Genomic DNA, 15037 nt, shown 5'->3' on the forward strand with positions numbered 1-15037 from the left:
GTGGTTATCTATTTTTTTTTTCTCAATGTAGCAATGTGGGATTAACTCTAATGATGTGAAGAAGCTGGAGGAGGCCGGGTTCCACACGGTGGAGGCGGTGGCCTATGCACCCAAGAAGGAACTGGTCAATATCAAAGGAATAAGTGAAGCCAAAGCTGACAAAATCTTGGTAACGAAGAACTGTTATTTTATTGTCTCCTTGCCTTTAACGTCTAATGTAAAAAGTAGCTATCCGCATTGAAGTGCTGTGTTACGCTCCGCTCCTACAGCTGCAGAATGCATGAGGCTTTAGTCACTCGTATTTTGGTTACTTTCTCGCTGGATTTTTGTCACTTGATGACAGAATATATTAAAAATTGGCCCACAATAAGAACTGGACTGTTCATTTGATGATCTGTCGTAGGTGACCCCCCCAATATAGTCCGATTAGATGTGTCTCCTGTTGTCTTCTAGGCGGAAGCTGCAAAACTGGTCCCCATGGGGTTCACAACAGCCACCGAGTTCCACCAGAGGCGATCGGAGATCATACAGATTTCCTCCGGCTCCAAAGAATTAGACAAGTTATTACAAGGTGACCTGCTGCTCGTTTTCATGGGTTTTTTCCATCGTCACTGCTAGGTATTGCAGTTAACTGTTTATAAAAATGTGCAGAGATGTGAACACGTTGCCTTGGAGACCGACCACCACTGCTGTATGGCTTGTAGGCACTGTTCTGATGTTAGCCGGGATCAGGAGGTAACAGAGCGCTCAAGGGATCCTGGCAAGCTTCAAAACAATAAAAAAAAGTTTATAAGAACTGCACCTTTGCTGCGGTCCAGCATCAGTGGTCGGTCTCCAAGGCAACGAGCTATAAACAAGTGTTTATCTCATAAACAGAGAATTTTAACTAGCGGTAAATGGAAAAAATTGCTTGTATTTAGACCAACAGTACCCATGTATGAAGAGGGGAATAATCCGCTAACACAACTCGCAGTATTTCATAGTCACATTGGGAATATGTCACATTGGGAATAATTGTCTTTCTTTTTTTTGTGTTCTGGATTTCTCTAGGGGGAATTGAAACCGGTTCCATTACTGAGATGTTTGGAGAGTTTCGCACGGGGAAGACGCAGCTATGTCACACCCTGGCTGTCACCTGTCAGGTACGTGTGCAACCGCATGAAGCTGGTCTCCTGACCCTATTACCAAATAAGAGGGACGGTGACTCTGGACCCCCTTCTAGTGATTGGTGGGACTGCAGCAATTTTGTGTGTGTTTTCTTTTTCGCTCCTAATTGGGAGACCCAGACAATTGGGTGTATAGCTATTGCCTCTGGAGGCCACACAAAGTATTACACTTAAAAGTGTAAGGCCCCTCCCCTTCTGGCTATACACCCCCAGTGGGATCACTGGCTCACCAGTTTTGTGCTTTGTGCGAAGGAGGCAACACATCCACGCATAGCTCCACTTTTTAGTCAGCAGCAGCTGCTGACTATGTCGGATGGAAGAAAAGAGGGCCCATACTAAGGGCTCCCAGCATGCTCCCTTCTCACCCCACTGTATGTCGGAGGTGTTTGTAAGGTTGAGGTACCCATTGCGGGTACGGCGGCAGGAGCCCACATGCTGATTCCTTCCCCATCCCTTTTTACAGGGCTCTGGGTGAAGTGGGATTTACCGGTCTCCAGGCACTGAGACCGTGCTCCATCTACAGCCCCTGGAGAAGATGCTGGATGGAGCGGAGTACATCAGGGACATGGCCCTGCTTCCTCAAGGTACTCTGTGTCCCCGTGCATTTGGCGCTCACACCGCAGCATGCTGGGTGTTGTAGTGCGCCGGGGGACATCAGCGCTGCGGCGCCTGTGCCATGGCCTCATTCAGCTTCGCTGAAGCAGGCTCACTTATGGGAATGGGTCGCGCCGGCCGCTGGGACTGCGGCGCGGCTGGCACTTGTAGTGCGCCGGGGACTTCAGCGCGGCCTGCGCTTTTACGGCGGCCGCGCTGATAACTAGAGTCCCCGGCTTTTGCGGCCTGCTTCCGTTCGTTCCCGCCCCCAGACCTGCCAGTCAGGAGAGGGGCGGGACGCTGGCCACTTCTAGGAATTGGTCGCGCCGGCCGCTGGGACTGCGGCGCGGCTGGCACTTGTGGTGCGCCGGGGACTTCAGCGCGGCCCGCGCTTTTACGGCGGCCGCGCTGATAACTGGAGTCCCCGGCTTTTGCGGCCTGCTTCCGTTCGTTCCCGCCCCCAGACCTGCCAGTCAGGAGAGGGGCGGGACGCTGGCCACTCCTAGGGATCGGTCGCGCCGGCCGCTGGGACTGCGGCGCGGCTGGCACTTGTGGTGCGCCGGGGACTTCAGCGCGGCCCGCGCTTTTACGGCGGCCGCGCTGTTAACTCGAGTCCCCGGCTTCTGGGCCTAGTCTCCCTTCGTTACCGCCCACAGCCCTGACAGTCAGGGTAGGGGCGTGACGCTGCATAAGCACAGCAGCGCTGAGAGCTGGAGTATGTTTTGCATACTCCACCCCTCTCACTGTGTGCACTGTGAAACCGGATTCCCGCACTTTCTCAGGCACGCCCACGGCTTCCTTCTCTACAAGGACGCCGGCAGCCATTAGTGTCAGTTTCTGTAGATACAGAGACAAGTGTGGAAGACCCTGGCATTCTGATAGTCACACAATCGCTGCAACAGGCGTTAAGCAGCACCTGTGGTGCTAACCCCACTAGTGCAGAAGTGCACTTATAGATATGCTTGTACTATATACATTGCACTGTTTGGTCGCACGTTGTATATACCCTCCTGGATTATGCGGAGGAGTTATCAGCATATTCTCTGTGTAAAACAAAGGTGCAGAACCACATGTTTTTCTATACAGCTGGTACAGCATGTACGGCTATACGGCCGGCAGGTTACATAGACTAATGGCCAGGGGATGAGGACGGTGTCTGCAGTATTTACTGACAGTTTTTCTGAGACTATGGCTATGATACTAGAAGCCTAGCAGTCCGGACATGTCTCTCACAATATGGGCACTGTTGAATCATTGATCCATGGCCCCCCTCAGTGTGAACAAGGCTCTGCACGGACGTCAGTCCCAGACAGCCTAAGCGGGTCACTATGAGCGGCCTCGGTTTCATCAGGGTCCTAGCAGAAGGACTCGCTGTGTAATGAGGCGGAAGTAGCGGCTCAGGATTCTGATCCTGAGACCGCTCTCAATCTGGATACACCTGATCGTGACGCCATAGTAAATAATCTTATAGCGTCCATCTATACAATGTGGGTTATTTCTCACAGCTCCTCCAGTGGAGGAGTCAGCTTCACGTATTTTTCTGGACCACTCTGCCTTCAGAGAGGCAGTCCAGGAACACCACGCTTATCCAGATATGCGCTTCTCCAAACGGCTTAGGATACACGTTATCCCTGTCCCCTGACTTGGTCAGGGACTGGACCCAGTGTCCCAAGCGGCATCCTCCAATCTCCAGGCTTGTAGCTAGATCCATAGTTGCAGTGGGAGATGGAACTGCTGTTGGCTCCGGCATTCTCTCCCTTGGGGCACTCCAAGCTATTTCAGCTTGTCTTACACAGATTGACACGGTTACACGTACATCTGTGCCGCAGGTGGCATCCTTAACCTCTCAAATGTCTGCATTTGTTTCTTACGCGATTCAGGTTGTCCTGGACTATGCGAACCGTGCGGCGGTAGCCTCCGCTACTCCGTGTTTTTAAGCAGAGCCTGGTCTGCTCGTTAAGTGAATGGAAGGCAGATTCTGCTTCCAAAAAAGGTTGCCTAACCAGTTGCCTTTTTCTGCTGACCGACTGTTTGGTGAATGTAACCATTAAACAGTCCAGGGGTAAGGATTCATCCTTTCCTCAGCCCGGACACAACAAACCCCAACAGAGCAAGAGGCAGTCGGGGTTTTCGGCCTTTTCGAGGCTCGGGCAGGTCCCATTTTTCCTCGTCCAATGTGGACTCAAAAGGATCAGAGGAGCTCAGATTCTTAGCGGGCTCAGTCACGCCCAAAAAAGCGACAGTCTGAAAACCCGCTTCCAAGGCGGCTTCCTCATGACTTGCGGCCTCGGTCGGTAGCAGGCTCTCCCGCCTTGGCGATATTTAGCTGCTATAGGTCAATGACCATTGAGGTGAGACATTCTGTCTCACGGGTACAGGATAGAGCTCATTTCTCGTCCTCCAACTCGATTCTTCAGAATTTCTCCACCTCCCGGCCGAGCCGCTGCTCTTCTGCAAACAGGGTGCACTCTATAGGCAGAAAGAGTGATGACCCCCGTTCCTCTTCAGGAACAAGGTCACGGTTTTTACCCCAAATTCTTTGCGGTACCTATAACAACGGGCCGTTCCGTCCCGTTCTGGATCTAAAAATGCTCAGCAAGCTCGTGGACACCAGGCGGTTCCAGATGGAATCCCTCCGCCATGTCATCGCCTCAAGGTCCCAAGGATATTTCCTAGCATCATTAGGCATCAAGGATGCTTATCCACACGTGCCGATTGATCCAGAGCACTAGCGTTTCTACGCTTCGTTATAGGAGACGAACACCTTCTGTTCGTAGCTCTACCTTCCGGCTAGCGACAGTCCCACTGGTCTTCGCCAAGGTCAGGGCAGCAGTAGTCACAGTCCTGCACTCTCAGGGTCACTCTGTGATCCCGTATTTAGACGATCTACTTGTCAAGGCACTCTCTTAGGAAACATGCCAACACTGCCCGAACGTTGCGCTGGAGACTCTCTAAAGTTTTGGGTGGATCATCAACTTTTTAAAGTCAGATCCGACCCCGACCCTATCGATAACATATCTAGGCATAGAGTTTCTTACTCTCTCAGCGATAGTGAAGCTTCCGCTAGACAAACAGCATTCACTACGGGCTGCAAGCTCTTCTTTAAGAACCAGTCGCACACATTGAGACGCCTCATGCACTTCCTACGTAAGATGGTAGCAATGGAGGCAGTTCCTTTCGCGCAGTTTTACTGCGTCCACTACAATGGGACATTCTCCGCCAATGGGACGAGGAGTCGACGTCCCTCAACAGAGTCGTCGTTCTTTCTCAGGCGGCCAAGGAATCTCTACGGTGGTGGCTTCTTCCCACCTCTTGGTCAAAAAGAAGGTCCTTCCTATCCCCATCCTGGGCGATAGTTACGACAGACGCGAGTCTATCAGGGTGGGGAGCAGTTTTTCTCCACTACAGCGCTCAGGGTACGTGGACTCAGCAAGAGTCCACCCTTCAGATCAATGTTCTTGAACACAGAGCAGTGTATCTTGCCCTACAAACCTTCCAACAGCGGCTGGAAAGCAAGCATATCCGACTTCAGTCGGACAGCTCCACAGCGGTGGCATACATCAACCACCAAGGAAGAACGCGCAACCGGCAAGCCTTCCAGGAAGTCCGGCAGGTTCTGATGTGGGTGGAAGACACGGCATCCACCATATCCACAATTCACATCCCAATTGTGGAAACTAGGAAGTTGACTTCCTAAGTCGCTGAGGTGTGGCCGAAAGAGTATGGTCTCCTCACCCGGACGGGTTTCAGGAGATCGGGCGCCGCTGACAGAGGCCGGACGTCGATCTAATGGCGTCACGGCACAACAATAATGTGCCAGCTTCATGGCACGGTTTCACAATCATCGAGCTCTGGCGGCAAACGCCTTAGTTCAGCATTGGTCGCAGTTCCAGCTACCTTAGGTGCCACCTCTGGCATTGTTGCCCAGAGTACTGCGCTAGATCAAGACCGACTGCGGCCGCGCCATCCTCGTCGCTACAGATTGGCCGAGGATGTTGTGGTACTCGGTTCTGTGGTGCCTCACGGTAGGCTAACCGGGGGCACTACCAGACCAATCAGACTGGCTGTCTCAAGGGCCATTCTTCCATTTGAATTCTACGGCCCTCAACCGGATGGTGTGGCATTGAGTCCTGGAACCTAGTGTCGTCAGGATTACCTCAGGACGTGGTTGCCACCATGAGACAGGCTAGCATACCAACGTCCGCCAAGATTGACCACAGGACGTGGAAGATATTCTTATCTCGGTGCTCGGCGCAGGGTGTTTCTCCCTGGCCGGTTGCATCGTCTATGTTTCCTTCCTTCCTGCAATCTAGGTAGGAAAATGGGTTGTCGCTCAGTTCCCTTTAGGGACAAGTCTCAGCGCTATCTGTGTTTTTTCAGAAACGACGACTTCCTCAGGTACGCACGTTCCTACGGGGAGTTTGTCTTCTCAGCACTCCGTACAAGCGGCCGTTAGAGCCCTGAGATCTGAACAAGGTTCTAATTGCTCTCCAGATGCCGCCTTTCGAGCCTTTGAAGGATGTCTCCCTTCCCGCTTTTCACGGGAAGTGGCCTTCTAGTAACGGTCTCGTCTCTTAGGAGAGTTTGCGAGCTAGCAACGCTCTCATACAAACTCCCTTCCTGGTCCTTCACCAGGACAGGGTAGTTCTGCGTCCGGTTCCGGAATTTCTCCCTAAGGTGGTATCCCACTTTCATATCAATCAGGATATCACCTCACCTTCTTTGTGTCCTCGTCCAGTCCATCAATTTCAGAAAGATTTGCATCTGTTGGTTCTGGTGAGAGCACTCAGGTTCTACTTCCCGCATGGCGCTCCTGCGCCACCCGGATGCACTCTTTGTCCTTGTCGCTGGTCGGCGTAAACAGTCGCAAGCTTCCAAATCCACCCTTGCTCGGGGGATCCAGGAACCAATTCTTGAAACCTACAGTTCTACTGGGCTTCTGGTTCTCTCAAGGCCGAAGGCCCATTCTACCAGAGCCGTGGGTGCATCCTGGACATTACGACACCAGGCTACGGCTCAGCAGGTGTGTCAGGCACCTACCTGATTGGGTCTGCATACTTTTACCAAGCATTTTCAGGTGCATACCTACGCTTCGGCAGACGCCAGCCTAGGTAGATAAGTCCTTCAGGCGGCAATTGCCCACCTGTAGGAAAGGGCTGTTTGACGGCCCTATCACGAGGTATTCTTTTACCCACCCAGGGACTGCTTTTGGACGTCCCAATTGTCTGGGTCTCCCAATTAGGAGCGAAAAAGAAGAAGGGAATTTTGTTTACTTACCGTAAATTCCTTTTCTTCTAGCTCCAATTGGGAGACCCAGCACCCGCCCTGTTTTCTCGGGGTTTTTCTGTTTTTTTCGGGTACACATGTTGTTCATGTGGTATGGTTCAGTTCTCCGATGTTTCCTCGGATTGAATTGGTCTTTAAACCAGTTATTGGCTTTCCTCCTTCTTGCTTTGGCACTAAAACTGGTGAGCCAGTGATCCCACTGGGGGTGTATAGCCAGAAGGGGAGGGGCCTTACACTTTTAAGTGTAATACTTTGTGTGGCCTCCAGAGGCAATAGCTATACACCCAATTGTCTGGGTCTCCCAATTGGAGCTAGAAGAAAAGGAATTTACGGTAAGTAAACAAAATTCCCTTCTTTGTGTGTGTGTGTGTTTTTGTGTGTGTGTGTGTTTTTGTGTGTGTGTGTGTTTTTGTGTGTGTGTGTGTTTTTGTGTGTGTGTGTGTTTTTGTGTGTGTGTGTGTGTGTTTTTTTGTGTGTGTTTGTGTGTTTTTGTGTGTGTGTGTGTTTTTGTGTGTGTTTGTGTGTGTGAACCCCTTCAACATTTTTGGCAATATAATCCTTCTCATTTTCGATCTCCATTTCACTTTTTGTCATCTCCAGCTCCCCATTGACCGAGGCGGCGGTGAGGGGAAAGCGATGTACATAGACACGGAGGGCACCTTCAGACCAGAACGGCTTCTTGCGGTTGCTGAAAGGTGGGACTTCTACTTTGTAGGGTTCAAACTCTACCTGTAGAATCTGATTTGCCGCAGCTCTGAGGCTTTTGCATTTTTACCATAGGTACGGGCTATCCGGGAGTGACGTTCTGGACAATGTGGCCTACGCACGAGCCTTCAATACCGATCACCAGACACAGCTCTTATACCAGGCGTCGGCCATGATGGCAGAATCCAGGTAAAGAAAAGTTACCGTATACTAATTAGTTGTCACACATTATATTATATGTTTTATGTTATGTCAGTGTTACCACTAGAGATGTAAGGGTATGTTCACACGGGTCAGGTTTAAGCTTTCTGATGTATGTAAAGCACTGGGGCACTAAAATCCATTATTAATTAGGGAACAGCTTTCAGTTGTGGGGATACCCCTTGAAGTTTACAGAAAAATCTATGTTTTGGCCATTTTGACCAAGTGTTACTGTTCCTGCAGGTACGCCCTCCTTATAGTGGACAGTGCCACCGCTCTGTACAGAACAGATTACTCGGGCAGGGGGGAGCTGTCTGCGCGGCAGATGCACTTGGCTCGTTTCCTGAGGATGTTGCTGCGGCTGGCCGATGAGGTGAGCCCCAGGATACAGACATTAGGACACTGTATGAGGGGCTTCTGATAAGTCTTTGTGATCTTTTTTTTTTTTGTTTCTATGGTAACGAATGTTACATCACATGAAGCCTTATGTGTCTAATATATGTTTTCAAAATGTTGTGTTTGTTGCTTATGGCAACAGTGTTCTGGGCACGCGGGAAAACAACATGGCGGAGTCTAATGCGATATTCACAGCAACTGAGCGCAGAGGAGGATAAATTTCTTGTTTCTGCAAGGAAAGTCCACAAAGTATATTCATGGTGATATGTCGCAGACATTGGGGGATCAATACCCTTCATATTCCACAGCTAAGAACTGGGTTGCCAAATTTAAAACTGGCCACTTCAGCACCAATGATGAGGAACGTCCTGGACCACCGAGAGTGGTTGTTGTTCCGGAGATCGTCAATGCTGCGCACAACCTCATACTGGAGAATCCACTTATTTCAGGTAAAGCAATAGCAGACATTGTGGGGATTTCCCGTGAACGTGTTTGTGTCATTTTCCATGAACATTTGGACATGAGGAAGTGATCTGCAAAGTGGATCCCCAAATGTCTGACAACAGATCAGAGAAGCAGCGAGTGACAACTTCCCGCTCCATTTGTCAGCGTTTCCGGACTGATAAGAACTTCCTGGAGCGACCGGTCACTATGGATGAGACCTGGATTTATTTGTATGATCCTGAAAACAAGGAGCAGTCAAGAGTGGAGGCACAGTGGTTCTCCTCATCTAAAGAAGTTCAGGGGGCAAAAATCAGCCACTAAGGTGATGGCGTCTGTGTTCTGGGATAAGGAGGGCGTGCTGCTAGTGGACTACCTTCAAAAGGGTTCCACCATCAATGCAAGGTATTGCAATGAACTTTTGGACCAATTGAAGGCAGCCTTGAACGCCAAAAGGCGCAGCAAGCTGTCCAAAGGAATCTTGTTCCTTCAAGACAACACCTCCACTCACACTGCACAAGCGACCACGGCAAAATTGGCAAGGCTGGGCTTCCATCTGGTGACCACCCACCTTATTCACCAGATCTAGCTCCCTCCGACTATCATCTGTTTCCAAACCTGAAGAATCACCTCAAGGGACCAAATGTCACACCATTTCTGATGCCATGGCTGCTATAGGTACCTGGTTTGAGGCACAACCGAAATCCTTCTTTTTGCTAGGCTTACAGAACTTGGAATACCGATGTAAGAAGTGTATTCATCAGTGGAGAATATGTGGAAGAAATGGAAAGTTTCATCATCATATCTCGCTTCTTTCTGGGTAAAGCCAAAGACTTATCAGCAGCCCCTCGTATTTCTTCCACTCCTTGAGTATCCAGGGTTTATTTTTTCTTTTAAATCCACCATATATAGAGATCCAGAGATAGCAGCCCCTCGTATATGCTTGTAATCATGTATGCAATGTGAAGTGACAAATTTTGGCATCTTTTGTCTGTAGTTCGGGGTGGCGGTTGTGATCACCAACCAAGTAGTAGCCCAGGTGGATGGAGCAGCCATGTTTGCTGCGGATCCTAAAAAACCCATTGGAGGGAACATTATAGCTCATGCCTCCACAACAAGGTAAGGAGGTAATTCTGCATCATGAAGAGTGGAAGACTGGGCAGAGATCCGCGTCTGGAGAATAAATATCTATATTCTTCCCCGTAGATTGTACCTAAGAAAGGGAAGAGGAGAAACCCGAATCTGCAAGATCTACGACTCTCCCTGTCTGCCGGAGGCCGAGGCTATGTTTGCAATTAATGCTGATGGGGTCGGCGATGCCAAGGACTGAGTGCTGTACTGATGGTCCTCAGCCGGTACCAGGGAGGTGGACTGATGGGGGACGTAATGGTGGATGGTACCGAGCTGAGGATTGTACCTCAAACACCACCGGATTCTCAGATGGCGTCTGAGACAGCCTTGGCGAAGGTTCTGTTTTTTTTTTTTTGTTCTTTTCTAACAGGAAGCCCCCAGTCCTCATGAAGCTTTACCGAGCGGATGTATGTTTGCGGATATATCTGGCCGCTCAAGTACAGGACAATGAGTCTTTACCGGTCCCTGCTCGTCCATCTACTTCTTTCTTTGTCCAGTTATGTGACATTTTCGTCTCCTCTGCAGTCAGTGATTGGCTGCAGCGGTCACGTCTGGACAGAGCACTTAGTACAGGGGAGCTGGTAGGCAGCAGGGTGGGTGAGACAGGAGGATTACTTAATATTCTGCAGCCTCCTGAGGTAAGTGTCCGGACACTGCATTAAAGTACAAACTAAATGAATTGTAACGTAATGCATATCTATAATGCTGGATCCTCCGACCTCCGCTTCAGGAACTGTGGAGTAAATGTGCGTGTTCTATGTTATAGAATTGTATAGATGTGGCGTTTGGAGTGTGTGTGTGTATACCTGTATATACTGAAGTGCAATGTAAAAATAAACTACTACACAATCCGTATTGTAGTGAGTACAACGTGACAAAGGCAATCTGAAACTAAAGCCGGGATCCGCTCTACTTTCCAAATCAAAGGTTTGTTTTACCTACCTTTAAAAAAAAAAAAAAATCCTTCAGTAGGTTTGCAGCATGATGAAGGGGCTGAGACCTTGATTCCAGTACTGTGTAACTTGGCTGTGTGTTTTATCAGCTACAGGACTAGGTGTCTTGTCTCCTAGTCCTCCTACTGGGCATTGTTATACACAGCTCAGTATTCCAAGCTCTGCTACATCAACATCAGAGAAAGCGAGGATGCTACACTGTGTGCAGAATTATTAGGCAAATGAGTATTTCTTCGGCGCTCCATTGGGAGACCCAGACGATTGGGTGTATAGCTATGCCTCCGGAGGCCACACAAAGCATTACACTAAAAAGTGTAAGGCCCCTCCCCTTCTGGCTATACACCCCCCGTGGGATCATGGGCTGCTCAGTTTTCAAGCTTTGTGCGAAGGAGGTCAGACATCCACGCATAGCTCCACTGTTTAGTCAGCAGTAGCTGCTGACTATATCGAATGGAAGAAAAGAGGGCCCATATTACAGGGCCCCCAGCATGCTCCCTTCTCACCCCACTTATGGCGGTGTTTGTTAAGGTTGAGGTACCCATTGCGGGTACGGAGGCTGGAGCCCACATGCTGCTTTCCTTCTCCATCCCCCTGAGGGCTCTGGTGAAGTGGGATCTTACCGGCCTCCAGACTCTGAGGCCGGGCTCCGTCCACAGACCCGGAGATCCTGCTGGATACGGAGCTGGGTACCGTCAGGGACAAGGCCCTGCAACATTCAGGTACTCTGTGTCCCCGTACAGACAGGCACAGACACACTCCAGCGTTGCTGGGTGTTCTAGTGCGCCGGGGACAGTAGCGCTCTGCGCCTGGGTTTTACTCACTGCAGCTTAGCTGAGTGAGTTTATGTTTGGGGAACTGCCGCGCCGCGGAGACTGCGGCGCGGCTGAGACTTGTGGTGCGCCGGGGACTTCGCGCTGACCGTGCTTTTACGACGGCAGCGCTGATAAATCTAGTCCCCGGCTTCTGCGGCCTAGTTACGTTCGTTCCCGCCCCCAGCCCTGTCACTCAGGGAAGGGGAGAGACGCTGTACAATCGTCAGCGCCGAGGGCTGGAGTCTTATTTACATACTCCAGCCCTCTCACTGGGCACAGTGGGACGCCAGTTTCCCGCTCGTTGTCTGCACACGCCCACGGCCTGCCCCTCTTCACAGGACGCCGGCAGCCATTCCTGCACGCAGTCTGAGCTGGAGAACGGACATAGCCCTGGGAGACCCAGACAGGGGGATTCTGGCGACCACACACCCGCTATTAAGCGGGCGGTAAGCAGCACCTAAGTGCTGACCCCACTAGTGCCACAGTGTTGTTTTGTTGTGTACTTTTGTTTGTACATATATATATATATATATATATATATATTGCACTGTACGGTCGCTTCTTGGCTTATACCCCTATATTGCTCTGAGGAGACAACAGCATGTCATCCGCAAAAAGCAAGGGTGCCAAGGCACGGGCTTCATATGCTGCCTGTACCGCATGTGGGGCTGATCTACCGGCAGGTTCCACTGACCCCCATTGTGTGCAATGTTCGGTCCCTGTGCCACTTCGTCAGCCGGAGTCTATGCTAGTAGTGGCCCAGGCAGAGACGCCTGTGAACCCTGTCCCGGTGACGGGGACAGAGTTTGCAGTCTTTGCTGATAAGATGTCTGTGACTATGACAAAAATTCTAGAAACCTTGCAGTCCAGGCCGGTCACTCAGACCATGGGCACTGCTGACTCAATGTTCCCCGGTCCCCCTCAGCTGGAACTAATCCGTGCTCCAAGGGGGTCCCAGGCATCACAGGCTGAAGGCTCTGACTCGGACGACAGTCCCAGGCAGCCTAAGCGAGCTCGCTGGGAGAGACCCTCGGCGTCATCACGCTGGTCAGGGTCTCAGCGAGAGGATTCTCTGTATGATGAGACAGAGCTAGGTGATCAGGAGTCTAATCCTGAGACTGCTCTAAACCTGGATACCCCTGATGGTGACGCCATGGTGACGCCATGGTGAATGATCTTATAGCGGCCATCAATAGACTGCTGGATATTTCTCCTCCAGCGGAGGAGGCAGCAGCACAGCAGGAGAAATTCCATTTTAGGTATCCCAAACGTAAATTGAGCTCTTTTCTGGACCACGCGGACTTCAGAGAAGCAGTCCAGAAACACCATGCTTATCCAGATAAGCGTTTCTCCAAACGTCTTAAGGATACACGTTATCCCTTTCCCCCTGACGTGGTCAAACGCTGGACCCAGTGTCCAAATGTGGACCCCCCAATCTCCAGGCTTGCGGCGAGATCCATAGTTGCAGTGGAAGATGGGGCTTCACTTAAAGATGCCAATGACAGACAGATGGACCTTTGGTTGAAATCTGTCTATGAAGCTATCGGCGCGTCGTTTGCTCCAGCATTCGCAGCCGTGTGGGCACTCCAAGCTATTTCAGCTGGTCTGGCGCGGGTGGACTCGATCATACGTCCATCAGTGCCGCAAGTGACGTCCTTGACCTCACAAATGTCTGCGTTTGCGACTTACGCTATCAATGCGGTCTTGGATTCTACCAGCCGTACGTCAATGGCGTCCGCCAACTCGGTGGTTTTACGCAGAGCCTTATGGTTAAAGGAATGGAAAGCAGATTCTGCTTCCAAAAAATGCTTAACCAGTTTGCCATTATCTCATGACAGGCTGTTTGGTGAGCAATTGGCGGAAATCATTAAACAGTCCAAGGGTAAGGACTCTTCCTTACCCCAGCCAAGATCAAGCAAACCTCAGCAGTGGAAGGGACAGTCGAGGTTTCGGTCCTTTCGAGGTTCGGGCAGGACCCAATTCTCCTCGTCCAAAAGGACTCAGAAGGAGCAGAGGAGCTCAGATTCCTGGCGGACTCACTCACGTCCAAAGAAAGCAGCCGGAGGAACCACTTCCAAGCCGGCTGCCTCATGACTTTCGGTCTCCTCTCTCCGCATCCTCGGTCGGTGGCAGGCTCTCCCGCTTTTGCGGCATTTGGCTGCCACAGGTCAAAGACCGGTGGGTAGCAGACATTTTGTCTCACGGGTACCGGATAGAGTTCAGTTCTCGTCCTCCGCCTCGGTTCTTCAGAACTTCCCCACATCCCGACCGCGCCCATGCCCTTCTGCAAGCGGTGTGCTCTCTAAGGGCAGAGGGAGTGGTGATCCCTGTTCCTCTTCAGGAAAGAGGTCAGGGTTTTTACTCCAATCTATTTGTGGTGCCAAAAAAGGACGGCTCTTTCCGTCCTGTTCTGGACCTAAAACTACTCAACAAGCACGTGAAAACCAGGCGGTTCCGGATGGAATCCCTCCGCTCCGTCATTGCCTCGATGTCTCAAGGAGATTTCCTAGCATCAATAGACATCAAAGATGCTTATCTCCACGTGCCGATTGCTCCAGAGCACCAGCGTTTTCTACGCTTCGTTATAGGAGACGAACACCTTCAGTTCGTAGCCCCGCCATTTGGTCTGGCGACAGCCCCACGGGTTTTCACCAAGGTCATGGCAGCAGTGGTAGCAATCTTGCACTCTCAGGGACACTCGGTGATCCCTTACTTGGACGATCTACTTGTCAAGGCACCCTCTCAAGAGGCATGCCAACACAGTCTGAACGTTGCGCTGGAGACTCTCCAGACTTTCGGGTGGATCATCAACTTTTCAAAGTCAAATCTGTCACCGACCCAATCACTAACATATCTTGGCATGGAGTTTCATACTCTCTCAGCGACAGTGAAGCTTCCGATGGACAAGCAGCGTTCACTACAGACAGGGGTGCACTCTCTCCTTCAAGGCCAGTCACACCCCTTAAGACGCCTCATGCACTTCCTGGGGAAGATGGTGGCAGCAATGGAGGCAGTCCCGTTTGCGCAGTTTCATCTGCGTCCACTTCAATGGGACATTCTCCGCCAATGGGACGGGAAGTCGACGTCCTTGGACAGGAAAGTCTCCCTTTCCCAGACGGCCAAGGACTCTCTTCAATGGTGGCTTCTTCCCACCTCATTATCACAAGGAAGGTCCTTCCTACCCCCATCCTGGGCGGTGGTCACGACAGACGCGAGTCTGTCAGGGTGGGGAGCAGTTTTTCTCCACCACAGGGCTCAGGGTACGTGGACTCAGCAGGAGTCCACCCTTCAGATCAATGTTCTGGAAATCAGGGCAGTGTATCTTGCCCTACTAGCCTTCCAGCAGTGGCTG

General features: G+C 51.0%; 1 protein-coding gene across 2 annotated transcripts in view; it reads left to right on the forward strand.

Annotated features, from left to right (window-relative positions):
- Positions 1-10760, forward strand: part of RAD51 (RAD51 recombinase) — a 19947-nt gene extending 9187 nt beyond the window's left edge. For both annotated transcript variants that reach the window (XM_075330547.1, XM_075330546.1), the window contains exons 3-10: positions 32-169; positions 454-571; positions 1051-1142; positions 7647-7741; positions 7827-7940; positions 8196-8325; positions 9787-9908; positions 9996-10760. In XM_075330547.1, the coding sequence (XP_075186662.1) occupies positions 32-169; positions 454-571; positions 1051-1142; positions 7647-7741; positions 7827-7940; positions 8196-8325; positions 9787-9908; positions 9996-10119 (933 nt within the window). In that variant the 3' untranslated portion in view covers positions 10120-10760. The remainder of the gene's footprint in view (positions 1-31; positions 170-453; positions 572-1050; positions 1143-7646; positions 7742-7826; positions 7941-8195; positions 8326-9786; positions 9909-9995) is intronic.
- The last annotated feature ends 4277 nt before the right edge of the window (positions 10761-15037 follow it).

Source organism: Anomaloglossus baeobatrachus, chromosome 12 (assembly GCF_048569485.1).
Source record: "Anomaloglossus baeobatrachus isolate aAnoBae1 chromosome 12, aAnoBae1.hap1, whole genome shotgun sequence".
Classification (NCBI taxonomy): domain Eukaryota; kingdom Metazoa; phylum Chordata; class Amphibia; order Anura; family Aromobatidae; genus Anomaloglossus; species Anomaloglossus baeobatrachus.